The sequence below is a fragment of the Aureobasidium namibiae genome, assembly GCF_000721765.1.
Source record: "Aureobasidium namibiae CBS 147.97 unplaced genomic scaffold scaffold_1, whole genome shotgun sequence".
Taxonomy (NCBI): Eukaryota; Fungi; Ascomycota; class Dothideomycetes; order Dothideales; family Saccotheciaceae; genus Aureobasidium; species Aureobasidium namibiae.
Window position 1 is genome coordinate 348,888 of NW_013581208.1, and position 26,403 is coordinate 375,290.

The 26,403-nt window shown below is 50.0% G+C and overlaps 10 protein-coding genes across 10 annotated transcripts; 7 read left to right on the plus strand and 3 right to left on the minus strand.

Moving 5' to 3' along the window:
* Positions 1 to 514: 514 nt before the first annotated feature.
* M436DRAFT_68622 (transaldolase) lies at positions 515 to 1,677 on the plus strand (the record flags this gene model as incomplete). The annotated part of the gene is made up of 4 exons (XM_013576739.1): positions 515 to 553; positions 622 to 942; positions 998 to 1,381; positions 1,438 to 1,677. 4 exons carry the CDS (start codon positions 515 to 517, stop codon positions 1,675 to 1,677), a joined length of 984 nt encoding a protein of 327 aa, XP_013432193.1.
* Positions 1,678 to 2,119: 442 nt separating this feature from the next.
* Positions 2,120 to 2,992, plus strand: M436DRAFT_59424 (Copper, zinc superoxide dismutase; the record flags this gene model as incomplete). The annotated part of the gene is made up of 4 exons (XM_013576582.1): positions 2,120 to 2,132; positions 2,426 to 2,605; positions 2,664 to 2,912; positions 2,970 to 2,992. 4 exons carry the CDS (start codon positions 2,120 to 2,122, stop codon positions 2,990 to 2,992), a joined length of 465 nt encoding a protein of 154 aa, XP_013432036.1.
* A 759-nt stretch (positions 2,993 to 3,751) lies between these two features.
* M436DRAFT_59425 (uncharacterized protein) lies at positions 3,752 to 6,464 on the plus strand (the record flags this gene model as incomplete). Its single annotated transcript, XM_013576583.1, has 2 exons — positions 3,752 to 5,786; positions 5,839 to 6,464. 2 exons carry the CDS (start codon positions 3,752 to 3,754, stop codon positions 6,462 to 6,464), a joined length of 2,661 nt encoding a protein of 886 aa, XP_013432037.1.
* Positions 6,465 to 10,160: 3,696 nt separating this feature from the next.
* On the minus strand, positions 10,161 to 12,281 carry M436DRAFT_77314 (calcineurin-like phosphoesterase; the record flags this gene model as incomplete). The annotated part of the gene is made up of 2 exons (XM_013576886.1): positions 10,161 to 10,274; positions 10,347 to 12,281. The coding sequence occupies 2 exons, from the start codon at positions 12,279 to 12,281 to the stop codon at positions 10,161 to 10,163; spliced, it is 2,049 nt and encodes a 682-aa protein (XP_013432340.1).
* Positions 12,282 to 14,082: 1,801 nt separating this feature from the next.
* M436DRAFT_35040 (uncharacterized protein) lies at positions 14,083 to 15,735 on the plus strand (the record flags this gene model as incomplete). The annotated part of the gene is made up of 3 exons (XM_013576145.1): positions 14,083 to 14,532; positions 14,584 to 15,055; positions 15,113 to 15,735. 3 exons carry the CDS (start codon positions 14,083 to 14,085, stop codon positions 15,733 to 15,735), a joined length of 1,545 nt encoding a protein of 514 aa, XP_013431599.1.
* A 738-nt stretch (positions 15,736 to 16,473) lies between these two features.
* M436DRAFT_68627 (NADH-ubiquinone oxidoreductase) lies at positions 16,474 to 16,802 on the minus strand (the record flags this gene model as incomplete). Its single annotated transcript, XM_013576740.1, has 2 exons — positions 16,474 to 16,517; positions 16,619 to 16,802. 2 exons carry the CDS (start codon positions 16,800 to 16,802, stop codon positions 16,474 to 16,476), a joined length of 228 nt encoding a protein of 75 aa, XP_013432194.1.
* A 214-nt stretch (positions 16,803 to 17,016) lies between these two features.
* Positions 17,017 to 18,529, plus strand: M436DRAFT_35215 (oligosaccharyl transferase subunit beta; the record flags this gene model as incomplete). The annotated part of the gene is made up of 3 exons (XM_013576176.1): positions 17,017 to 17,158; positions 17,216 to 18,057; positions 18,110 to 18,529. 3 exons carry the CDS (start codon positions 17,017 to 17,019, stop codon positions 18,527 to 18,529), a joined length of 1,404 nt encoding a protein of 467 aa, XP_013431630.1.
* Positions 18,530 to 19,151: 622 nt separating this feature from the next.
* On the plus strand, positions 19,152 to 20,344 carry M436DRAFT_68629 (glutathione S-transferase omega-like 2; the record flags this gene model as incomplete). The annotated part of the gene is made up of 4 exons (XM_013576741.1): positions 19,152 to 19,559; positions 19,620 to 19,964; positions 20,015 to 20,134; positions 20,186 to 20,344. 4 exons carry the CDS (start codon positions 19,152 to 19,154, stop codon positions 20,342 to 20,344), a joined length of 1,032 nt encoding a protein of 343 aa, XP_013432195.1.
* Positions 20,345 to 20,778: 434 nt separating this feature from the next.
* Positions 20,779 to 24,204, plus strand: M436DRAFT_68630 (importin 11; the record flags this gene model as incomplete). Its single annotated transcript, XM_013576742.1, has 5 exons — positions 20,779 to 21,047; positions 21,151 to 21,288; positions 21,340 to 22,373; positions 22,440 to 22,912; positions 22,963 to 24,204. The coding sequence occupies 5 exons, from the start codon at positions 20,779 to 20,781 to the stop codon at positions 24,202 to 24,204; spliced, it is 3,156 nt and encodes a 1,051-aa protein (XP_013432196.1).
* A 558-nt stretch (positions 24,205 to 24,762) lies between these two features.
* On the minus strand, positions 24,763 to 26,235 carry M436DRAFT_36559 (Six-hairpin glycosidase; the record flags this gene model as incomplete). Its single annotated transcript, XM_013576422.1, has 1 exon — positions 24,763 to 26,235. One exon carries the CDS (start codon positions 26,233 to 26,235, stop codon positions 24,763 to 24,765), a length of 1,473 nt encoding a protein of 490 aa, XP_013431876.1.
* Between the last annotated feature and the right edge of the window lie 168 nt (positions 26,236 to 26,403).

The window sequence follows — 26,403 nt, forward strand, 5'->3', positions numbered from 1 at the left end:
CAAAGAACTTTGCCTCGAAAAAATGCATTACCCATCGAAAATGTGCAAGTGATCTCGAGTGCTGTGCGACGTCTCGATGAGAGCACCATCGTCATCGTGCGATGATGTCGGTCCACCGCTCACCTCGCTCGGTCCTACTGCAAAAGCTCGAGCGAGAGATACAACAGGAACGGTTTTGTGAGTCAAGCAAGCGGTCCCGGCGGGCGATCTCCAAGGAAATGCGAGACGCAAACCCAAGTTTCGGAGCGCTCGGCGTATTTAGCCTGGCCACGTGAAAGCTCGGAAGAACTGGCTCGAAGGCAGAAAGTGACGGAACTAGGGTGGCGGGTGCTCAGTGACCCTTGCCCTCAGGTGGCCTTTTGGTGAGAGTTGGGTCTGATTGACATAAGCGCGGGGCTCGCTGGGTGCTTTTATTTCTCCCAACAACAATTGAAACTTGATCTCCTTTCCTACTCTCCTACACACATCTCTGTTCTCTAGGCTCCAATCCCATCCTCCTCACTTATATCACATCATGTCTAGCTCTCTCGATCAGCTCAAGGCCACTGGCACCGTATGTTCTGACAGCTAGTACCCCTCCAAAGGGGTCAATTGCCGACGTATAGCTAACAATCTCCCAAGGTTGTCGTTTGCGACTCTGGTGACTTTGCTACCATTGACAAGTACAAGCCTCAGGATGCTACCACCAACCCTTCCCTGATCCTGGCTGCCTCCAAGAAGGCCGACTATGCCAAGCTCATTGACAACGCCGTCGCCTACGGCAAGGAGCACTCTGACGGCAAGAGCATCGACGACCAGGTCGATGCTGTTCTTGATGCTCTCCTCGTCCAGTTCGGCAAGGAGATTCTCAAGATTGTCCCCGGCAAGGTCTCCACCGAGGTTGACGCCAGATTCTCCTTCGACACTGAGGCCAGTGTCAAGAAGGCCCTCCGTATCATCGAGGTGCGTCAAGCTGCAGCGTAAACTTTCCATGCAAATTTGACTAACGTTATGACAGCTCTACAAGGAGGCCGGTATCGAGAAGGACCGCATTCTCATCAAGATTGCCTCGACCTACGAGGGTATCAAGGCTGCCCACATTCTGCAGTCCAAGTACGACATTAACACCAACCTGACCTTGATGTTCTCGCCTGTCCAGGCCATCGCTGCCGCTGAGGCCGGTGCTTTCCTCATCTCTCCCTTCGTTGGCCGTATCCTTGACTGGTACAAGGCCACCCACAAGAAGGAGTACAAGAAGGAGGAGGACCCCGGTGTCAAGTCCGTTGTTGAGATCTACAACTACTACAAGAAGTTCGGCTACAAGACCATCGTCATGGGCGCTTCGTTCAGAAACGTTGGTGAGATCACCGAGCTCGCCGGATGCGACTACCTCACTATCTCCGTAAGTTATCAGAACCACAGAATATTTAGGACCTCACATTCTAACAAGCTTTGAAGCCCAACCTCCTCGAGGAGCTGTACAACAGCAAGGACGAGGTCCCTCAGAAGCTCATCGCTTCCGAATCGAGCAAGCTCGACCTCGAGAAGAAGTCATACCTCAACGACGAGCCCCTCTTCCGCTTCGACTTCAACGAGGACCCCATGGCCGTTCACAAGCTCAGCGAGGGTATCAGCAAGTTCGCTGCTGACGCCGTCACCCTCAAGGATATCCTCAAGGAGAAGCTCCAGAAGGCTTAAATTTTTTAATATGACGATGGCTTGGGCGATGTGCATTATGACGACTGCCGCGACATGACTTTTCTTTTTCACGTACAACAAAAATAAATACCCCGTTGTCGATTCTATCAATTCGAGCTTCCTTTCATGTGATGTGACAAACAATGAAAAGCGGACAATTGGGTCTGTCCCATCGCTCTCAGCTAGCGATGCGGAAAACTGATTTGTTTGCCGATTGTTTGGCTGACGTATCTACCTCAGAAGCCGAGCGAATGCTGACGAACCTCTGAAGCACCGGACTTAGCAAGGAGCCGTGTGCAAGGGTCGTGGAGCTCTCTGACGAGGTAGGAGCGGGGCTGCGGACTTGGCATTCGATTAGCACGCCTTCCGCTTGCAACCTATCTTCAACCTCCAACCCCAACTCTTGATACAAAGCCAAAAACACAGCTTCAAATCAATCAAAATGGTCAAAGCAGGTACGTTTAGACACACGAGGGGAGTCAAGTCCTCTACTCGGCCTGTTTCGAGCTCGCAGTAGCAAAAGCGGGGTCAGGCAAAGAGGAAGAGCAGCTTCCACGCATATCTTGTCCACCAAGGTGGCCTTGGAAGCCAACGGCTGTCCAATGGCCTTGAAGAAGCTGTGGTGTCTCGTCCTAGGATCTGCACGCATGCTACCTTTGGTTCTACAGCCAACAGGCTCGACGATCAGAGCTCGGAACTCGCTGTGTATTACGGCAAGCTCAACAGAGGCTAACGACAAGACTTGCAGTTGCCGTCCTCCGTGGAGACTCCAAGGTCTCCGGTACCGTTACCTTCGAGCAGGCCTCTGAGGGTGCCGAGACCACCATCTCATGGGACATCACCGGCCACGATGCCAACGCTGAGCGTGGTATGCACGTTCACGCCTTTGGTGACAACACCAACGGCTGCACCTCCGCCGGCCCTCACTGTGAGTCCCTTTGCTCGACAAAGTGATATCAGAAAGATCAGACGCTCATACATGGCAGTCAACCCCCACGGCAAGACCCACGGTGCCCCCGAGGATGAGGAGCGCCACGTCGGTGACTTGGGCAACTTCAAGACCGACGGCCAGGGCAATGCCAAGGGCTCTGTCAGCGACAAGCTCATCAAGCTGATCGGTCCCGAGAGCGTCCTCGGCCGCACCATTGTTGTTCACGCTGGCACCGACGACCTCGGTAAGGGTGGCCACGAGGAGAGCAAGAAGACTGGTAACGCTGGTCCCCGCCCTGCTTGCGGTAAGTCTTCCGCTTTGACCTGGATCTAGGTTGAACACATGCTGATATGATATACAGGTGTCATTGGTATTGCTTCGTAAGCTATACGTCTATAATGTCCTGAACACGAGGAATGAGTAGTAGTATTGGAATGGCCGTCCTCGACGTGCTTTTGGAATTGTACAGATGATGATCAATCAAAGAAACAATGACTATAGAAGTTCTTGCTTGTTCTTCATGTGTAGCGGTGTGTGCCTGAATGAATATGCTGAATCCTAGGCTTCGCTCGCGGTGACAATGCATATGCTTCTCGACGTGTGTTGCCTTGTACACGTTTGCTGTGCCTGTTCAACTTTTACTCTGACAACAACAAACTCAAACTCCTTGATTCCGGAAGCGTTGATCGACTCACACCACACGCTCTTACTATCTGGGATGTGATGGAATGATCGAAGGGCAGGGAACAGCGAAGATGAAGGGGTCTCGAATTAGCGGCGCACTGACTTTGTCGGAGCTCTCTCACTCACCCCACATGCGCCAGCTGTCTCGATGTTTCTCGGCCTCCTTGAACCCTCCGAGTTGTGTATATCACTGCTTTCCGTTCATCGAGCAATTGCTTTATCCTGTACAGCTGCTCTTCTGCAAGACTAGGCCTCGACACAAGGCATTGATTCTTTACTAGGTTGCATTCTGCTGCTTGCGATCACCCCACTGGTGAGCACGAGACCCCTCGAAGTCCTGGCCACAGTCCACACTGCTCTTCTCAACTTGCCACTCAATCTTCTCCAAAACATCTACTGATCCAATTCGCCAACAGCCCCAATCTATATATCTTTGCAACCACCCATCACCACTTCATCATGGCTCTCATGGAGGCTAAGGTCAAGAGCGTGCTCTCTGGCGATACCCTCGTTCTCCACAACATCAAGAATCCTTCTCAAGAACGCACCCTGAGCTTGGCCTTTGTCAGTGCTCCTAGGATACGCAGAGAGGGCGACGAACCTGGTGCTTTCGAGTCCAGAGACTTTGTCCGCAAGCTCTGCGTCGGCAAGGTTGTTCGATTCAGCGTCCTCTACAATGTCCCCACGCCTTCACCTCGCGACTACGGTGTCATTATCCTGCAGAGCGGCCAACATCTGCTCGACCTCGTTGTACGTGAGGGCTTGGTCAAGCTGAGAGATGACGCTGGTAAAAAGGAGGACACACCACAAGGCACCGAGCTACTCGAGAGGTTGCAGGCCCTCGAGAGCCACGCCAAGGTCGACGAGAAGGGCATCTGGAACTCCAACCAACAACGCATCGACAACGTTCACGACCTGTCAGACCCAAGGGCCTTCGCAGAAGCTTACAAGGGTCAACCCATTGACGCCATCGTCGAACGTGTTCTGAGTGCAGACCGTCTCATCTGCCGCATGTTGGTCCAGCCCACAAAGCACACTCAGACCATCGTCTTGCTCGCCGGTGTCCGCGCTCCTGCTACCAAGCGAATCAACCCTTCGGACCAGTCAGAGCAACCCGCAGAGCCCTTCGGTACCGAGGCACACCGCTTCGTCGAGGAGAGACTGCTGCAGCGTGGTGTCCAAGTACGCATCCTTGGTGTTTCTCCCAACAACCTCCTGGTCGGAGAGGTCAGACACCCCATGGGTAGCATCGCCGAATTCCTCCTCAAGGCGGGTCTCGCTCGCTGCACCGACCACCACTCGACATGGCTTGGTTCCGAGATGGCCAAGCTGAGACAGGCCGAACGTCACGCCAGGGATAACAAGCTTGGTCTGTTCGAAGGTCACGTCTCGCAAAGATCTGCTGGTACTGGTCAAATTGAAGCTACCGTCAGCCGTGTTTTCTCTGCCGATACTCTCTACTTGCGCAACAAGGCTGGAGCCGAGAAGCGTGTCAACCTCAGCAGTGTTCGCCAACCCAAGCCTTCAGACCCCAAGCAATCACCCTTTGGTGCTGAGGCTAAGGAGTTCTTGCGCAAGCGTCTGATCGGAAAGCACGTCAAGGTTACCATCGATGGCAAGCGACCAGCCACTGAAGGCTTCGATGAGCGCGAGATGGCCACTGTCACCTTGAACGACGAGAACGTGGGTCTTCAGCTCGTTGAGCAGGGATACGCCTCCGTCATCAGACACCGCATGGATGATACTGATCGTTCGCCTATCTACGATGAGCTTCTTGCCGCCGAGGAGGCTGCACAGAGTGCTGGCAAGGGAATGTGGAATCCCAAGCCCCCAAAGAAGACCGAATATGTCGACTACAGCGCTTCCGTCGACCAGGCCAAGCGTCAACTCACTCTTCTGTCGCGCCAAAGGAAGGTTCCTGCTGTTGTCGACTTTGTCAAGAGCGGGAGTAGATTTACCGTCTTGGTTCCTCGCGAGAACGCCAAGCTCACTTTTGTTCTGTCCGGTATCAGCGCACCTCGCTCCGCTCGCAACCCCAGCGAGAAGGGCGAGCCTTTCGGTCAAGAGGCTCATGAGTTCGCAAACCGCAGATGCCAGCAACGCGATGTCGAGATTGACGTTGAGGGTACTGACAAGGTTGGAGGCTTCATTGGTCAGCTGTACATCAACCGTGAGAGCTTTGCTAAGCTGCTCGTCGAGGAGGGTCTTGCTTCGGTCCACGCCTATAGTGCAGAGAAGTCGGGCAACGCAAACGAGCTCTTCGCTGCCGAGCAAAGGGCAAAGGAGGCCAGACGTGGCATGTGGCACGACTGGGACCCTTCAAAGGACGTTGCCGAGGAGGGCGAGGTGTACGATGCTTCTGCAAGTGCTGCCGGTCAGAACGGCGATGCTCCTGTCGAGCGCCGCAAGGACTACAGAGATGTTGTGGTCACTAACATCGACTCCACAAACGCACGCATCAAGATTCAGGAGATTGGAACTGGCACAGCAGCTTGTAAGTCAATGATTCCTCGTTTTAGCGCAAAACTTACTAACTTATTCGGCAGTGACCGACCTCATGAACTCGTTCCGCTCCTTCCACATTTCCTCATCTGCCAACAAGCCCCTCGAACAAGCCCCCAAGGCCGGTGACTTCGTGTCTGCCAGATTCAGCGAAGACAATGAATGGTACCGCGCCCGCATCCGCCGCAACGACCGCGAAAACAAGACTTCCGAGGTCGTCTACATCGATTACGGCAACAGCGAAACGATCCCTTGGTCGCGCCTGCGCACCCTCGATCCCACCCGCTTCGGCGTACAAAAGCTGCGCGCCCAAGCCCTCGATGCCGTCTTCTCCTTCCTGCAATTCCCCACCGCACCCGAATACCTCCGCGAAGCCGTCAACATCATCAGCGACTCCACTGCCGATCGCCAATTGGTTGCCAATGTGGATTACATTGATCCTCGTGAGGGCACACTGCACGTCACACTGTTCGACCCTAAGCAGAGCGACAGTCTGAAGGACAGCGTCAATGCCGATATCATCTCCGAAGGTTTCGCCATGGTGCCCAAGAAGCTCAAGGCTTGGGAGAGAGGAGCTGGAGATGTGCTTGCTGATCTTCAGGCTCGTGAGACTGAGGCCAAGGAGCGTAGACTTGGTCAGTGGGAGTATGGTGACTTGACTGAGGATTAGGTGTCTTTGTAGAAGTCATGTTCGATGGATGTTGGATGGTCCGTTCTTTGATTGTCAGGATTTTATTCGTCGTCACTTGGTTATGAACAGACAAAAGGTTCCCTACAGAGAAAAGCAGGCATAGCATTTTTTTGTTTATACATTGTTCGAAAAGAGAATCAACTTAACTGTTCGTGTTCTCAAGGCTACTATATCGCACCCTCTATTGACTGTGATATTGGGTAGGACGTCGAGAGTTGTAGGTATGATATTCGCAGCCAAGTGTGCGATCCTGTAGAGAAATGTATAGAACAGACGTATGAGCCACGGAAACACCAATCTACCACTCTATCAACCGTCCGATACTATAACGAATAGTATGTTTCATTTTGTGAGAGGAAGAGCCGTCATACGACCTCTGGTGATGGCATTGATGTGAGAATTGATCCGAGTCAGGGTTGCACCCTAAGCATCACGGACAAGGGAAATGCCAGTGTAGATGTTACATGGCATGGAATAAGTAGAATATTGGCATATGCCACTGATTTTCAGTAGAATATTCTACCTAGTTAGCATGGAATAGAATCGCCAATTCTGGTAGAATATTCCACTATTCCACCTCTTAATATAGCTAATGTTAATGGTTAGATAGGTAGCAAGCTCGAAGTTGGCGCGTGTAGCGCTTAGGCATAGCAGATTTCATGGAAAAGCTCGCTATTACGCGTGTTTCGATTAGTAGCATATCTAAGGCCTCTAATTGGCTAGATCTTATCTCGGAGATTAGATCTAGCGCTTTAATTGGTCGACTTAGGCTTTAGCCACGCGATCTCTTACGCGTCCTTTTCGACGCGTATCAATTGCTCCTAATTCATACATTTAATACTCTAACTACTACTCTTCTAACCACTTCTTGCTACACATTAGAGCTAAGCTCCTAGCTGTTTTCCCGTCTTAGTTAGCATACTACACCATACTTAACTCGACCTTTATATTATGTATTTACCTACTAATACATAGTCGTAAAGCTAATTAAACTCTTGAACTCCTTAGGGCTAGCCGCTACGCGCCTCTATATAGAGCACTCTCTTTAAATTCGCCTTTAACACTCTAAAAGAGAAGGCCTTCCTTCTAGTCTAAGGCTTAGTAGATCGCACATACAGTATCTATATTAAAGGCAGTAGCGTTAAGTCTAACGCTAGCGCCTCTAATGTTAATTAGCCGTTACTTCCTCCTTCGAAGCGATAGCGACTAACACCATTTACCTTAAGCAATGTCATTAATAAGTCTGACGTAACACTAATATAACCTCGTCGGAGGGCTACTTCTACCTATGGCGACTCTAAAGAGCTCTAGTCTTATACTAGAGCTCGCCGTTATAGTAAGCGCGACCGTAAGCGTAAGAAGAAGATCTAGTACTACTTCTATAGTAATAAAGACTATCCTCGTAACTACTCTACTACCAACTACGATAACATTAGATCGCACTTAATAAATAAACATGGCTAGAGGCAGGCAACTAGTACACTTCTAAGGATTATAGCAAGAGTAATACCCTCTTAGTCTCGTACTGTTACTAATATCGACAAAGCTCGCTTAAATAGACGTCTAATTAACTTAATCACCTTAAGCAATATCCCCTTCCGTATCGCCGGTAATGATAAGCTTTATGCTCTACTCGACAAGGTGCTTCCTAGCGCATCTAAGCTCCTAATTAAGACTCATTATACCGTTGCTAAACACGTTAAGAAGGAGCATAACTTCTATTAAGAGCAGCTTAAAGGTCTTCTTATAACATCTCGATCCTTAATCCACTTTACCTATAATGCTTAGATAGCTAACTATGGTAGCTATAAGCTGCTTAGTATTATAGCTCGATTCATTACGTTAGATGGTAAGCTAAGTAAGGCACTACTTACTCTCTATAAGCTACCGTCTAGCTATGCTAGTGCTTAGTATGCCCCTCTCTTCTTCGAGACTATTGTTAAATATAGCATTAAGCAGAAAGTTAGATACATCACTTCTAATAACGCTACCTATAACGACACCATAATAAGCCACCTTACTACTCTATTTAGCGAGCGCCTTTCTATTAATTAGGACCCTATATAGCATCGAACTCGTTATTTTAGCCATTAGATTAACCTTACTAGTTAAGCACTTATGTTAGTAAGCTTAAAAGAAGCTATTGCTACTACGCTTGCCTAAAGTTAAGACCCCTTAGAAGCGATCTTAATGCTTAGTTAAGATACTAGCCTTACTAATCACGAAGCTGTCGACTACCTCTATTAGTTCTTTAAGTGGATTATAAAGTTAGCTCGCCGTCGTCGTAAATTTAAGGTAGCTGCTAGTGTATCTACTATGCTTAACAATACCATAAGGTGGAATAGCTAGCTATCTATAATTAAGCGAGGGCTTTAATCCTAATTAGCCATACGTACGATTTAGTATGCTTACGAGCATATAGAGTAAACTACCCTCTAGCGGCGTTACTAGCTGTTTCTTAAGTAGCTCGTTAAGTTTATAGAACCACTATAGGAGGTGACGAAGTTATATAAAGGTGATAATACTACACTTAATTAAGTACTAATTTCTATGGACTTCTTACGTAAGCATTACGAGAAGTCTATAACTAAGTATGCTACTTTAAATCCAGTGCTTACCGCCGCTATACACACTAGCCGATTTGCGCTCGATAAATGGTAAGCTATTAATAGCTACACCCCTACCTATGCCGCTATACTCCTCCTCCATCTAACTTATCGCGAAGCCTACATTAATAAGTAGTAGCCTTCGTCATGGCGAACACTAGCCATCGCTGCTATACGTGCTCTATGGAATAATAAGTATAAGAACAAGACTAAGGCTATATAAGTAGTGTCATTATTAAAAGAGGAGGAGCCAAATAAGCTTGCTTAATGGAAGGCTTCTTTAAGGCATATAAGCTTAGTTTATATACCCGAGGAGTTCGTCCACTTCACTAAGAGCATGCTAGTACTTATTAATGATGCTATACAGTGGTGGCTTAAACCGACGTAGCAACTTAACTACCTAAACCTCGCTTAGATGGCTATTAATATCCTCTTAATCAATCTAATGTCTGCTAAGTTAGAGAGGGTGTTTAGTGGCTGTAGAAGGACGCTGTCGTAGGACCGAGCATGTCTCTCTACTACTAATCTTAGCTACATTAAGTGTCTTAAGAACTGGCAGAAGAACCTCTGCCTCGAGGAGGTTAATCTACCTATTAACGAAGGAGAGGAGGACGGCAAGGAGAACTAGGAGGACCAGGAGGACCAAGAAGGACAGGGTGACACATTAGAAGGACAGGGTCACTGTGATGACGACGATGGGGTTGGCATTGGCATTATTCCACTAGATAATTGACATGGAATGGCATGTTAGCTAGAAGTAGTGGCATGGCATGGCATGGAGCCGAAATTCCACCGATTCCATGTAACATCCGCTCTGGGAAATGCAACTATTCTTCAAAAGACATCTAGCAAGATAACTGATCCAATTGGTCACTACTACCGATGTGTTTGCAGAAAATACATTTAGCAGAACAAACTGCTTCCCAGAAAAGAGTACTTTTCGAAATATTTCGTCTCGAGATATCCGGGTTCCCAAAAGTCGGTGTTGTTGCTTTCCAAAAAATATTTGCTTTTCTCGTGAAATCATGATTTTACAACACCGCAGAAGGGGGAGCCACAGAAACGACATCTATGCAGTAATGTTGTAACCGATTCCCAGACCAACAGGGCAGTTTGGAACATTGGCTTGCCACTCCGGAGTCATCTGTGCATACTTGGGTAGATATGAGTTTGTCGTAAAGTTCTGTGTGTTTTCAGTCAGCTTTTCTTTCGACACCTCGGAGGACAAAACAAAAATCAAGGAGCGCAAACGTACTTTGGGCAAGTAATAAGTCACCTCATCGTTAGTATAACTTCCACCCAACCCATTGAGAGCCTTGACAACACTAGCGGCAACATAATCCAAAAAGATCAGATCAACAGTCGCTGGCAAACTTCCATTAGACGGCAGGCTGCCATTCGCTTGGAAAAAGTTGGGCACAGAGTAGTAAGGAATCTTTGAGTGAATCGTGTCATCTCCATCGGTTCCAAAGTCGTCGGTGGTGGTGTAGCCGGGTGTAGTGCTGGTCTGGCGTCTGATGATGCGGCCACCGGGGTACGAGCGCTTGGTGACCAAGTGATCGTGGGTGACTGGGGGATCGATGCAACTGTCCAGTGCAGGGTTTAGTTGCGAGAAGCCGAAGTCGGAGGTGGAGAGGTCGCGTTTGGAAGGGTAGTTGCCACTTTCGAGTGCAGAGAGGACTTGGGAGGCTAGATTGTAAGGCACATCTGGAAGATAGTTGAAGGCGTCGGTGAAGGGAGAAACGATGAAACTGGAATCGTAATCGAAAGCTCCTTCGGCCAAGTCGAATCTGATATGACCAGAGTTTGTGATGATAAGGCGAGGTTTATCAGCACGTTCCTTGGTGATGATGGTGGCGGAGAGGGCAGTCTCGAGGAGAGAGTAGATGGAGCCTTCGGATTTGAAGGGTGCGCAGGAGAGACACCAGGTTTGGGGTGCGCAGCCGTAGATGCTGGTCAAGTTCAACTCTTGGCGGGTGGCAGTGATGTTCTCGGTCACTGCAAGACCTTTGGCGGTATCGAAGGCCTTGGCTTGGCTGCCTGCAGCGTGATATTCGAAAGTTGCACGGTTCCAGTCTAGGTAGCGACGGAAGAAAGTCATGTTTAAAGCACTGCTGGAAGAGGCAATGCTAGCAGAAGCAGAAGCAGTGCTGACCTTTTTGGCCTTCATGGTTGGGTTGGGCACACCCTTGGGATTAGCCTTGCCCTTTGGGTTGATACCGCTGACAGCCAACCAACCCAGAGTTTCGCAGTACCTTCCACTCTCAATACCAACAGACTTGTCGTCGTAGACAGCAAAGTCACGGATGTGAGTGTGACCACCAAACATCTCGATAGGCGTATCAGGCTTGATGGCACGGATGGCTTTGAAGACAGTTTGTAGAGTGTTGCTGCTGCTCTTGAGGCCGATAGGGTTGTGACCAATCAACACAAAGGCATCGACGTTCTTGTGGTTGACAGCGTTGATGAACCAAGACTCCTTGACCATATCTGCTGCTTTGGTGACGACTGAAGCATTCGAGTTGCCAGTAAAGTCAAACAGCACACCAAAAGCCATGATTCTGAGGCCCTTCTGAGTCTTGAAGTAGCGGTACTTTTTACCGATGTACTCCAAATCGCCGGTGCTTGGGTTTCTGATTTGAACATTGCTAGTCAAGTATTTCTCTCCGTATGCCTTGGCAAATTGGCTGAAGGTCTCGTAGGCGATCGCAGAGACGTAGAGTTCGTGGTTGCCAATGGTCAAGAGATCGTAATCCAGCTGCTCGAAGATAGGGTTTGACAGTTCTCCGTTGACACCACCGTAGGTAGCAACTCCAGTGGCATCGCTGAGACCGGCGCCATCGTGAAGATCACCCGTGTCTACAACCAGAAGATCGACATCCAAGTCCCTGGCCTTCTGCCTCATCTGCTTGACAAAAGACACATAGTCACCCCAGTCTGCACCATAGTTCTGCTCTCTGATATGTCCCTCGAGCCAGCCGTGGGTGTCGGTTGTATGGAGAAAGTTGAGCTGGCCCCATGCCAGTGGTCCGCGAGGGAGAGCAGACGAATTTTGAGCATCTGGTTGCATGCGGCGGACATTTCTTGTCATGACAACATCTTGCTCGGGGTGCTCACAGCTCTGACAGGCATGAACTGGAGCGCTGAGAGCCAGCAGGGCGGACGCCCAAACGCTGGTACCGATGCGCATAACGAGAGGTCAATGAATGAGTGAACGAACGATTCTATGAGATAATGATATGTAGAGATGGAAAGAATAGATATTTGCTTCCCCAGATGAAAGCGTGTTGCTCTACCAAGTAAGCAGCAAAAGAGCAGAATAAGGGCTCGTACCAACCTTTTTAATACAGAGGTGCGTATCTCTCAACATGCTTTTTTGCCATCTTGCACAGACTCATGATATGCAGGCCGGCTGTTATAGCACGGGGATCGCCTGTTTGCTTATCGTCGACCATTGATAACACCCACGTGCCTGCGGGCAGCGAAGAACAAAAGGGCGAGGGCTGTAGTTCGGACAAGCATCGCAAGCATTAGAGCTTGCTTATGGGCTGGTTGCATGATAGTCTACTCTGTCTATAAGAGGTTGATTGCAGGCAAACTTGACATGTTTGTCGTTCGGTATATCAGAATAACTGTTCTGTATACACTCACGGCTGGCATCAATCAAGAGCTGCCTTCTTGGTAGTAGCCGCGCTCATCCTTTCCTCTTTCGCGACGACTCCGACTGCACGCCGTCCTTGTCTTTCGGTCTTATATTTTTGATCAAATGCCCTGAGCTGCTTGGCTTCACGTTTCGACAAGAGTATCTGTTTGCTTTCCATGATGAAGGAAGGCTTAAATGACGGAATGCAATTCTTCCCAAGCCCTGAACGCTGCCATCTCTATCGTGAACTCGCATTACTCTGGTGCAGAGCAGCGACAACGTCCCTTATCGAGCTCAAAATACAGGAGTCTACTGTTCAAAGAAAGAGAGCCAGGTAGGTCGACAGCTCTCAGTGGATCTTACCCTGTTACCCTCGGTCCAAGTGAACTCTCTTTGCTATAACCATTGCTCTCTTTCTCGTCACGACGTTCTCATCCACGCCCATCATCGTCCCTTGGCTAGGAATTCTGGTCCCATCTCTGGTTCGAGGTTTCTCGTATCCTCCCCGTGTGCAAAGGGTTGTAACGAGTATGGCCATAAGAATGCACAAAACTTTCGAGAACTGGATCCTATCCATTGAGATGTGGTGTTCTCCAGGCTCTCTTTGGATACATCACAAATCGGAAAATCACTGTGCCTTTCCATAGCGAACACTGCGCTCTGCAGCTTCGTAGGAGAGACGAGTGTTGGAGATTGGGAGTTACAAACCTTAGCACACGGGGAGGATGCGTAAGTGACACGACCGTGTTGTTGATATTCACACCACGTTGGCGGCGTAGTCTTTCTAGTAACTTCACCGCGTATTCACTGACAACAAAATCCGGTATTCTTCGTCACTCTACGTGCTTCTACGGTTCTTTCACCGCGTGAACCGTCACTTGTTTCTAGCGTGTAGCATGACATACATCCCCTTTCAAGACAGTATCACGCCGTAGCACTGCGCAACAATCTCGCATTCGCAACCTAGGATCTCATGCTGTAATCCTGCGCAGCGACCTCGCATCTCACAATCTCGCTCTCCCCCCCTTGGTACGATCTCACGCCGCCGCCGTGCACAACGATCTCGCTTTCACACCCTGGGATCTCGCCATCACAACTCTCAGTCTCACGCCGCGTCACTGCACAACGATTCCGCTCTTACATCCTACGATCTCGCAACGTCACTTGGCTACGATCTCATACACTCCACGATCCCGCGCCGCGTCACTGCACAGCGATCTCACTCCCACACCCTACAATCTCGCATTCATAACTCTTAGTCTCACGCCGCATCACTGCACAGCGATCTCGCTCTCACATCCGACGATCTCGCACTTACCCTCTACCATCTCACACCCCACGATCCACTATGGCTATGCAGATCGATATCCCTGGTGCCGACACCTTGGTCATCGTGTCTAGCGAGTCCAGATACAAGCTGCACTCAGCTCAACTCATGCAGGCCGCCGATGCATTCGCTGATCTTCTGAAGATCCCTGGACCCAACTTGTCACGCGAGGGACAGCGTATTGGTGTCCGCTATCTTCTCGTTCTCCAGGACTTTGATGAGGCTACCAGGAGATATATCTACCCGGTCTTCAGACGTATTCCTGTTGATCAAGGTGGTCGTCCCCTCAAGAAATACAGTCTGATGCACGAGAATGAGGAGAACCCTCGTATCCGTCCTACTCTCTTTGCCGACTATGACAGATTGCTGCGTATCTTCGTCAACCAGCCTGTTGCCTTCAACGACGAGAGTGTTGACACGCTGCTCCCTGACTCCTTAGGTCTGCTCGAAGTTGCTGAGAGACTCGGTGCTGTGAGTTTACTGTTACCGTGATTGGGATACGCTGCTAATCAAAGGTCTTAGCTGCCTATGGTGGCAAAGCTCATTGAGAACGGCTTGATTGTCAAGGGTCAGGAGATCTTCAGAGCCGTCTCCGCTAGCCCTGTCATCTGGATCGACGTTGCCTACCGTATTCAGTCCAAGGTGCTGTTCAAGGAGGCCCTGGTCCACCTCACTGGCAACTACAACGCACTCATGCTCACGCCCCCTCAGGAGGCCTTCCTCAAGAAGTACCCTAGAGCACGCTCGGTCCTTGACCAACTCACCCCTGAGCTCCGTAATCTATTGGAGGCCAAGCACGATGAGCTGAAGACCATATGCCAGTACGTTGAGAAGGAGGTCAGCTCTCACTATCTTCCAGGACTCCAGAAGTCTTCTGTGACTGGTATGGCCAAGGATGGCACCATCAGCAGACACGACTATGGCAAGGACATCTTCAGCTGGATCGCTGTCGGTCTCTACCGCCATTGGTGGGGTCTGACTCTTGCTTCGGTTAGTCTCATCACTCAGTTTCATTCTGGTCAACGGTCACCGCTAACACTGCCTTAGGGAGAAACCTACCAGAACAAGTACGGCGGTCATGACATGTACACCCGCCTCTTCAACGGCGGTGGAAGCTATCTTACCCGCGAAGTCCAGAGCGGCTTCCACCAGCACTTTCCCATGTCCAGCAGAGCTCAGAAGGTTGTCGAGAACAACCTGGACATCATCAAAGCTGGTGTTGTCAAGATCGCCACTCCGCTCATGAAGAACGAGAGCCAGCTTGACATTGCCACCACTCCCGTCAAGTGGTTGACCTGCATCAAGGTCAAGGGCACCGACTACCTTTGGGACCCTGAGATCGAGTACGAGCAGAAGCCTGAAGAAGAGCCCGAAGAAGAACCCGAAGAGGAGTTCGAGGGAGAGTTTGAAGGAGAGTTCGAGCAGGAGGCCGAGGTGGGCGCCGAGCAGCCATCTGAAATCCAGCCGGTCTCTGAGAAGGCCAAGGGTAAGAGACCCGCAACCAAGGCCCCTGTCGAGAACAAGGGAAAGAGACGCGCAGTCGAGGCTCCTGTTGAGACTGGTTCTTCAATCGAGCCAGTCCGCAAGAAGGGCAAGGGTCGTGCCACCATGCCCTTTGGCGAGGAGGATGTTGATGCTGACGAGAACGGAGACGCAGAGGGCGAAGAGGTTTGAATTCCTCGAGATGATTCCACATCGGGTGGATGGCTTCTTGCGCCACAGCGACGCCAACAGCCAACAAACTGACGGATTCAGAAGGAAGCAACAAGTTGATGGAAGCAAAGAAACGAGACATTGACGAGAGGAAAAAAGTCGACGGAAGTCAGGAAAGACAATAGGACAAAATCAGGAAAAGACCAGATCGACAAAACAGAGATGAATTGGGAAGGAATCACCCACATTACTTGCAGCGCAGAGAGCTGCAGCCGATGAATTGCGACTAGAAGGTCGTACACATCACAGTCACTACCGAATCATACTTTACACCCAGCATCAATATGAACAACATTGACTCTATTCTCATTCAAGGGGTTCTTTCTCCTGACCACCTTTTCGTGCGCCGTTGCTACGTTCGATACCAGTATTGGGTTGTTATGCACAAAGCAGTAATTTGGTGAGGTCTGGACAGGGCCAGCACAAAGATGATACACGAGATAGTATGAAGAGCCTCTGGCTGGTGTATTTTTGGCATTCGTAAAACAACAAAGTGGTGCAAGAGAGAAAGGAGAAAGCCAATTGAAAATCCCCAAGACTCCAAACGAGATGTTTCCTTGTGTTGGCTTCTTCTTGACGATGGGAGTTGGTGTGATGACAGCGGGGTGTTGCTCTTGTAGCGGCTGCATATATACATGTATCGGAGGTGAATTTGGCGCGTGATTGGGAGGTTGGATATACGAGAAGATTGCGATGAGCTTAGTCTTCGTAGCCGGAAGGAGGACTGCGAGGGCCCTTGGGTACTAGGAGTGATGTGTTAGTCGAGATGCGCGCAATCGGTCGAGATTCTGGGGCCTGGGCGTGGTAGACGGGATTGCAGGACCAAGCGGCCAGGGAGACTCACTCGGGTAGGTCAAGGGAATCTGAGGACGAGGGCCGTCACCGAAGCGGGCGCGCACGGGAGGAACGACGAGAGCCATGACGGGACCGACGCTGCCGACGACGATTGACCAGAAGATGGCGGGCTTGTTGCGGGCAGCCCACTTGATGTAGAGACCAGGGGTCGACCAGAACTGTACGGGGGCCATTGTGAGAGTGAGATTGGTGTATACCGGCCGTCGTCAATTGCTGATGCGAGTGGTTTGGGAATGGTCATGGCGCAACTTGGAGCGGGCTTGGCGCTGGCAGCTCTCCGCATCTCGCATTGCGCGTTGCGTCGACGGAGGACAGCTGGAGCTTCATACGTGCTTGCCGTCGCTTCCTGTGTCTGCTCTTTCTCTGTTCATTCGAGACATGGCAAACATGAACAGCTTCTTGTCTTTTTTGCTGCTGGGCCTCGTCAGTCTGGTCCAGGCACTGAGTTCTACAGGCAACCGTCTCCTGGTAGTCCTCGAGGAAGCCTCGGACAAGTCCAAGTACTCGTCCTTCTTTGGCGATCTTGAGTGTAAGTTGTGCCTGGTTATATCTTTCGAGACAGATTGGACTGACTGAGTCACACTAGCCCGTGGATACACCGTCACATACGAGTCACCAAAGTCCAAGAGCCTCTCGCTGTTCAAGCACGGCAACCTCGCATACGACCATCTTGTCCTCCTGCCTCCCAAGTCCAAGGGCTTCGGTCCCCAATTGACCCCCAACGCCCTCGTCGACTACGTCAACAACAACGGCAATGTTCTGCTCGCCCTCACCGCCGACCAGCCCATCCCTGCCGCCGTTGCTTCTCTCCTTCTCGAATTCGATGTCACTCTCCCTCCGGAGCGTAGCGCTCTCGTCGTCGACCACATCAACTACGACTCCAACTCAGCTGCCGACAAGCACGATGTTTTGCTTATCCCCGCTCCCAAGACCTTGAAGACCGGTGTCAAGAACTACTTCGATGTAGATGGAACTCTTGCCGTCCCTCGTGCTGTTGGTCAGCTTCTGGGCAACGCCAGCCCCCTGCTTTCGCCCGTCCTGCGCGCCCCCGAGACGGCATACTCGTACAACCCCAAGGAGGAAGAATCTCTCGAGGATGTCTTTGCTTCTGGCTCTCAGTTGTCGCTCGTCTCCACCTTCCAGGCCAGAAACTCGGCCCGTTTCACTGTCCTTGGTTCTGCTGAGATGCTGCAGGATGCCTGGTTCAATGCTCAGGTCAAGGCCCCTCGTGATTCCGAGGCCACTGCTACTGCCAACAAAGCCTTTGCCGAAAGACTGTCTGCCTGGACTTTCCAGGAGATTGGTGTGCTCAAGGTCGGCAAGGTTCAGCACTACCTCAATGAGGGCAAGGTCAAGGAATCCACCAACCTGAGCGTCTCTGAATTCCCCGAGATCAACCCTATCATGTACAGGATCAAGAACGATGTCGTAAGTGTCACCATCTTCGCCCTTTGATTGTCTTCCGCTAAAAGTTATGTAGCACTTCTCGATCGAACTGTCCGAGTACAATGGTGACCGCTGGATTCCCTTCCTCCCTGCTTCCGGAGACTCTCTTCAGCTCGAGTTCAGCATGCTGTCTCCCTTCCATCGTGTGACTTTGGACCCAGTCAAGCCGACTACCAACAGCACCATCTTCGAAGCCAGCTTTACCGTGCCCGATCAGCATGGCATCTTCAACTTCATCGTCAACTACAAGCGTCCTTTCCTCAGCAACATCTACGAGAAGCGCACCGTCACTGTCCGCCACTTTGCTCACGATGAGTGGCCACGCAGTTTCGTCATCAGCGGTGCCTACCCCTGGATTGCTGGCATCGGTGTCACGGCCACTGGCTGGCTGATCTTCGTCGCTGTCTGGCTCTACAGCAAGCCTGATGAGTCCAAGGCCAAGAAGACGCAATAGTTGCGCATCTGTACGCATAGAATATTTAGACGAAAAAGTGATTTCTTTCAACTTCCAGAGTGTTAACGTCATGAGATACAACATGTCCAATCCAAAGCAGTTCATTGGGTCCCTCAGCTTCAGAGTAGTCGAAGCATCTCATCCTTTCATATGATCCTTCTGAGAAGCCGAACAAATGTGCATGCTTTCTTACTTGCTTCTTCGTTATAATAGTATATAACCACTGCCTCAGCCACTTGACTCTACAATGTTGTAGGTTTCCCGTTCGGGAGTTGGGCGAATGAGCAGCTTTCCGCAGGCTCCCAGCTTCCGAGCTCCTCCCGCGAGCTCCGGCCCACATGCTATGACGAGGATATATACTGCACTACATATCGGCTATAAAGCATTCTGTCATTCATGCAAAGTAGACATTAACCTGCTTCGACCGCTAAATTGCGCAGTTGAGGATTGTGGTATGCCGAGAACTACCACTATGGCTTATAATATGCTGATCAGTGTCAGATTGCTTCTTTTATTCACGTCCATTTCCATTTCGTTGTACTTCTTCCCTGAGTCCATGTTCAATAGTCTGAGACGCACACCCGGAATCATAAACATAACCTCTCCATCTACTGTTCGGAATATGGCCACCAAGATACCAAAGTCTGTTCATACTGGCCCAGACGACAGCTGGCACGGCGTCATCGATAACTCATCCGACAATCCATTCCAGCCAGAGAAAGGCCGCTACCATATGTACGTTGGTCTCTTCTGTCCATTCGCCCACCGTGCAAATCTGGTGCGTCATCTCAAGGGTCTACAAGATATCATCGATATCAGTATTGTCAAGCCCTATCCCAAGGGCGATGACAAGGGTTGGCCTGGCTGGCAGTTTCCCGAGTCGAACGATGATTATCCGAACGCTACTGTGGACAAGCTGTTCGGATCCAAATATTTGCATGAAGTGTACTTCAAGGCAGATAAAGAGTACAAGGGCCGCTATTCAGTGCCGTTGCTGTGGGACACGAAGACCGAGACTGCAGTCAACAATGTATGAATCTGCGATATTTTTCTAGCTGGTCGTACTTCAGTATGCTAACGATCAGACCAGGAATCAGCAGAACTCCTACGCTGGCTCCAGACCTCATTCAATGATCTGCTTCCATCAGAGAAGGCGAAGTTGACTCTATATCCCGAACACTTGCGCCAGAAGATCGACAAGATCTCTGACTGGATGCAGACGGATCTGAATACAGGCGTGTACAAAGCTGGTTTTGCTCCTGACCAAGAAACATACAACAAGAACATCCCACCTGTGTTCGGTGCTCTCAACAAACTGGAGAAGCTGCTTCACGAAGGCAAAGGTCCTTACGTTCTTGGTGAACAGATGACAGAGCTGGATGTTCGCCTTTACGCCACTCTGATTCGCTTTGATACTGTCTATGTACAGCACTTTGTAAATCTTCCCTACTCTAGATGAGTTTACAGATCTGACACACACAGTAGAAATGCAACCTCGGTACCATCCGTCACGACTACCCAGTGTTGAACAACTGGCTCAAGGGCATGTACTGGAACCACGAGGAGTTTAGAAACACCACAGACTTCAAGCACATCAAAGAGAACGTAAGTCAGTTGCAACCGGAACTCGAGGTAAAGACTGATTCAAGATCACAGTACACCAAAAGCCATTATGATTTGAATCCCAAGGCTATCACACCATTGGGACCCTGGCCTCACGTCGAGAATGGGTATGAGGAGGATTGGAGCAAGCTATCGTCGGGTAGTATCGATATGCCAGAGGTCTTGGAGCATGAGAAGACTCTGGAAGTTTGAGATGAATCGTGTCTAGCACAGATCATATTGGTAGAAGCATGTGAGACTACAACGAGAGGTTGACTTGTACTTCATGAGTTTGTTTGTGTGAAAGCATTCAGACCCTTCCAATGTGCGTCCAAACACGTTGCCTGAGGTATGTTAGAGATAGATTACATATACATGTAGTCGTCGCCATCAAGCAACATTGTTGTGAAGCATTGACACAAATCTTGACGGGAGACAGTCTTTGCCAGAAGTCTTGGCTCACATGCAAACATCGGATCAGCCAACCACTTGCGTTAAAACGAAAGCATCTAAATCCAAGACCAAAACATATCACTGTATTTTACGGCTTGATAAAGTATCTTGCTACAATAAGTCCTACCGACACCGAAACTCCAGCCCGAAGGAAATTCACTGCCGTTCTATCTTCACCCATCAACAGCACCACGATGCAGAACTTTGCTATCGAGGTGCCGGGTGAAGCCAATCCTTTAACCGAGCATACCTTACTCAACATCCTAAAGGCCGCCGCATCATCAGACCCTCAGCAAGTTCAATCAGGCGCCAAACAACTCGAATACTGGGAGAAAGTTGCCGGCTTCTACAAACACTTGCAAAGTGTATTCATCGATAAATCACTACCATTCGAAGTCAGATATCTCGCCATTATTCAGCTCAAGAATGGCATTGAAAAGTACTGGCGCAAGACTGCTGCAAAGTGAGTGGTGACTTCTACTACATGTCCACTCTGTTTCTTTTATGACAAGACTCTCGCATTACTCGGATATGGGTTCATGTTCAAGCATACTGATGTTTTACAGTGCTGTTTCACCTGAGGACAAAGGAGTGATCAGATCTCGTCTTTTGGAAAGTGGTATCGAAGAATATGACCACCGTCTGGCTCTTCAGAACGCAATTGTTATCGCCAAGGTTTCCCGATTCGAGTATCCGCAAGATTGGTATGGCATGTTCTACCGCCTTATTTGATATAGAATGCTGAGATTTTACAGGCCGGACATCATCAGCACGCTAATCGGTGTACTACGCCGATCGTCAGACTCCAATGCTAACCCTATTCACCTCCCTCGTACATTACTTATCCTCCTTCATATCACCAAGGAATTGTCCGCTGCTCGTCTCCAGAGATCTCGAGTCGCTCTGCAGGCTGCAACCCCCGAGATTGTACAAGTGCTTGGACAGATCTATCTCGAGAAAGTACAGTCTTGGCAGGAAACTCTCAGCAGCAATGTTGGTGATCAAGGAGCGTTGCAACAGACGATGCAATCTAGTCTGTTGGCCATCAAGACTTTGCGCCGATTACTCGTTGCTGGCTATGAGTTTCCCAACAGAGAATCAGACGTGCACCAGTTCTGGCAACTCACTTTCGCCCAGGTCGGCAATTTCATGAACATCATCTCCACGCAAGCAGCCACTCTTCCCGAGGAGCTCTCAGTACCACTAGAAAAGCATTTGCTTCAGCTGTCGAAGTTACATCTGGAGATGGCCAAGGCTCATCCTGCCGCTTTTGTTCTGTTACCGAACTCTCTTGACCTTGTTCGTTCGTATTGGGCCTTGATCAAGCAGTTTGGAGAGACTTTCGGCTCTCGCTTGACTTCTGGCGTTTCTAGCGGAGATGATAGCGAGCAGAAACCGTTCCAAGAGAAAGTAACCTTATCTGGCCTCAAGCTCGTTCGTGCCTGTATCAAGATGGTATTCAACCCCGTCCAAACGTTCAAGTACAAGCATCCTCAAGACAAGATCGAAAAGGCAGAGGCTGTTGCAGCTGTCAAGGAGCAACTGTTGACAGACGCGTTTGTCACTGAAGTCATGGAAGTTGTGGTCACCAAATTCTTTGTCTTCCGACAAGGTGAACTTGAAGAATGGAACGAAGATCCGGAAGACTGGGAGCAGAGTTTGGAAGGCGAGAGCGAAGGATGGGAATACAGTGTTAGACCCTGCGCGGAGAAGCTATTCCTGGATCTCGCCCTCAACTTCAGAAGCCTGTTGACCCAGCCGCTGCTCAATGTGTTCTACACGGTTGCAGGTAAGTCATCACGCACGCTGTGCGCATCAATGAATCACGAGAACGCCATGTATTGATGTGTTGTAGCGCCTGACAACGAGGATATCTTGTTCAAAGACTCGGTGTACACAGCGATAGGATTGGCTGCAGCAGTCCTGCAACAACATCTCGACTTCGATTCGTTCCTGTCCAACACAATCGTCATCGAAGTGCAAAAACAAAAGCCTGGTTTCAACATTCTACGCCGTCGTATTGCCATTCTGCTTGGTCAATGGATCACCGTCAAGGTCTCTGCAGAAAACAGACCCCTGGTTTACAAGATATTCCAGCATCTGCTCGATCCCAACGACTCGTGCAACGATCAGGTTGTCAGAATCACTGCTGGGCGACAACTCAAGAACATAGTAGATGATTGGGAGTTCAGTCCAGAACAGTTCCTGCCTTATGTGCAGACTACGATGACGCAGCTGCTGAGTCTCATCGAGCAAGTTGAAAACATGGAGACAAAAATGGCATTGCTCAACACGATTAGTATTCTGGTTGAGCGATTGGAGCATCATGTAAGTGATATATGCATATTGAGTCGATCTTGATGCTGACGATCGAACAGATTGCACCTTATGCAGAAACGATTATTGGCATTCTGCCTAGCCTCTGGGAGCAGTCCGGGGAGGAGCATCTCATGAAGCAAGCCATCCTGACCATTCTGTCTCGCCTTGTAACTTCGATGAAGGCTGCTTCTGTGCCCTTCCATCATCTCGTGCTGCCTATCATCAAGGGTGCAGTGGAGCCAGGATCTGATACACAAGTCTACCTGCTCGACGATGCCTTGGACCTCTGGGCGAACATACTGATCCAAACACCCGCTCCAGCTTCCCCTGAACTACTACAGCTAGCACCATACCTTTTCTCAATTTTCGACCTAGGATCAGAAAACCTGCGTACAGCTCTCGACATTACTTCATCTTATTTCCTCCTCGCCCCTTCCGAAATGCTCTCTGACGAGATGCGAAAACCGCTCATAGCATCCCTATCTAACCTTGTCGGCTACGTCAAAGCCGATGCCAGCGGAACTGTAAACAACCTCGTCGAACTCATCATCAGATCAGCCGAGCGCATTGGAGGCGAATCTGCTATCAGCACCATCGCCAGCGACCTCGTCGAATCCGACTTCCTGCGCAAGCAACTCCGAGGTCTGCACGGCAGCTGGGTAGCCCACTGCACCACAGGCCCACTCGCCAGAGACCCACCGGTCGATGGCATCGTCGAGACCGACTACCTTTCCGTCCTCGCACGCCTAGCTCTAGGCTCTGAGAACATATTCCTGCAAGCCGTGCAAGCCTCTGCACCTCCTATCCCTCTCAGCGACACCACCAACCAGCCTTCTCTGCGCGACTCCATGAAATGGCTGCTGGAAGAATGGTTCAGCCACTTCGAAAACATCGGCGACCCATCCCGCCGCAAACTCATGTGCTTGGCTCTCACAAAACTGCTCTCGACCTCCCAACCTTTCATCCTTGCCTCATTGCAATCCCTCATGACACTGTGGACAGACATGGTGACCGAAATACGCGAAGAAGGTGGCTCCGTGGACTCAGACACACTCGTCTACGAGTCTATTGATCAATTGAGAAATACCGACCCAGAAGTCATCGAGGCGCCAGAGGATGAAAGGAGAAGAGAGCTCAGTTTTGCGGATCCGGTGCATAACGTCAGGGTTGCGCAGTGGATCAAGCATTATTTGGAAGTTGCTATCCAAGCGGCTGGTGGACAAGAGGCGTTCCAGAATGAGTGGTTGGTTAATGTGGATAAGGATGTCATTGCTGCGTTTGGCGAGCTGGGGATCATGTGAAGAACATTCAAGAGCAGAAGGAAAGGGGCGGAAAAAAGGTTGTCGGCGAGAGGAAGCTGGATGCATCCGGTAGTGGATGGTCGAAAAGAAGACGAATCAAACATTGCCGTCTACATACCACAGACCATCCGCAGGACAAAAACAGTAACAAGCACCGTGAGTTGGATTCGAACCAACGACCTTCCGATCCTTGAGAGAAAGTGTTTATGAGTAAAGCGAGCGAACATAGAGAATGTTTGGGATCGGGAGTGCTGGCCACTGCACCACCACGGCTTTTTTGCTTGCTGAAGGAGGCATATAGAATATCGTATGTAAAGGTTGGTGTGAAAAGAGTGGGTTGTCAAGGGGGAAGTTACAGATCGTTTTGAGGGAGTTTTGCTGGGTCCGTCCCTGCCCCGAAATACAAGACGATATCTCCCATGGAAGCACTTGCCCAAACAAGATGCTCGAACGCGTGCGACGAGCAGATGATGTTTCAAGCAGTCAAATCTAAACAAGAACGTGGAAGAACTCACGGTCGCCGAAAAATCGTTATATCATGTCAACATCCCATTTCCATCATGTGTCTAAGAACTCCCAAGATGACCTGAGGACAGCAAGACCTCCTTGTTGCGTCTCGACCGTACGGCCTCTGCCACGATCATTGACATCTCTCGTCACGAGATTCTCACTGCTCACCTCTGCATGAACGCCTGTATCGTCCATCGAGCGTGAATGTTGCGATAATGCCCACTCTACTGTTGACAAAACGGATGCATCGTTTCGATAGTCGATGGCGTGGGTAGGGAGATTCTCTGGGTAGTCCGCGGCGGCATAATCATGACCCCACCACATGCCAAAAAGACCAGATGCATTCTTCGTACTCAGTGCAGCTTCCGCATTGTGTGCGACCCACTGACCCACCGTTTTGCAGAATTCGTCGTGCCTCTCTCTGAGCTGCTTGCTTGCTACATGCGTCTGGCCAGGGATGGTTGCGTTCAGTGGCAATGCTTCGCAAAATTGTGTCAAGTGTTGGAAGAAGATGCCCTTGAAAGTCTGAGAATCTTGACTACATGTGCCGCTGCGATCGCATAACTCCTCTAGAATTCCATGTTGGCCCAGTCCAGCCCAGCCGCTTGATTTGTGGACTGGCGAGTGTGACTCTCCAGACCAGGACCAGCCTGTGGATGCCATAACGTTGCGTATCAGGCTGTACCCGTCATCCAAGTAGCCAGTGTTTCCAGTTGCTTCCCAGAGACCTCGCTGGCCGGATAGGATCACACCTTGGTTATAGGTGTATACCATTTCATTACGCTCGTCGCATTTTCCTGTGCCGACGCTTCCGTTTTTCATGTTGTAGCCTTTGATGTGGTAGCCGTCAACGTAAAGGCCATTGGTGTTGGTCATGTTGCTCTGCTCAAGCCAAGAGTAACCCTCGATAGCAGCTTTAAGGTACTTTTGATCATGTGGCCGTCCTGGCATGGAACCAAACGTGTGTGGGTCAGAAGCCAAGAAGGGAAAATCGATAGCATCGCCAGGAGAAGAAAGATACATAGCGACTGAAGCTGAAATGAACAGTTGATTCGTGATCGTGTTCTTGTATGGCAGAAGTCTGGGATTCCAAAGCATGCCACCTCCGCAGAGATCATTGTCCCAGCCTTGGGAAGCAAGATCCCAGAATAATCGCGCACGGTGACTGAAGGCAGGAATGAATTGGACACCATGCCATGCTGGGTCTGTACTGTTGCGATATTCGATCGTCTTTATGTTCTCAAGCCACTCCAAAACCGTCCATAGGATATCATCGTAGGCTTCATTGCGGATGCTGAAGGAGTCTTCTCCAAAGTAGTAGGCTGCGTTGTGGGAGAAGTACTTGTTGATCATCTTCGAGAAGTGATCATCTTTAGTTTTGCTGCTTGCTCGGGCAATGCTTTTGACCGTGGAAGAAACAGCAGTGTTGATCACAGCACCGGTCCAATCGATTGATGAAGGCCATGTCCCGATCCATAGCTCGTAGAACTGAGATTGCATAACATCCAGGGCGTCCACCATGTATTGAAACATCTCTGTTCTACTCGTGGAGCCATTTGCCGACTCATAGGGCTTTGGCGTGTCTGGACCGATAACCAATTGGTCATTTGACTTGACAAGTCCTCCTCCGATGGTCCATGGCTTCGAGCAGACACTAGTCGCGAGGAAGCATGCTATCAGAAGAGGTCG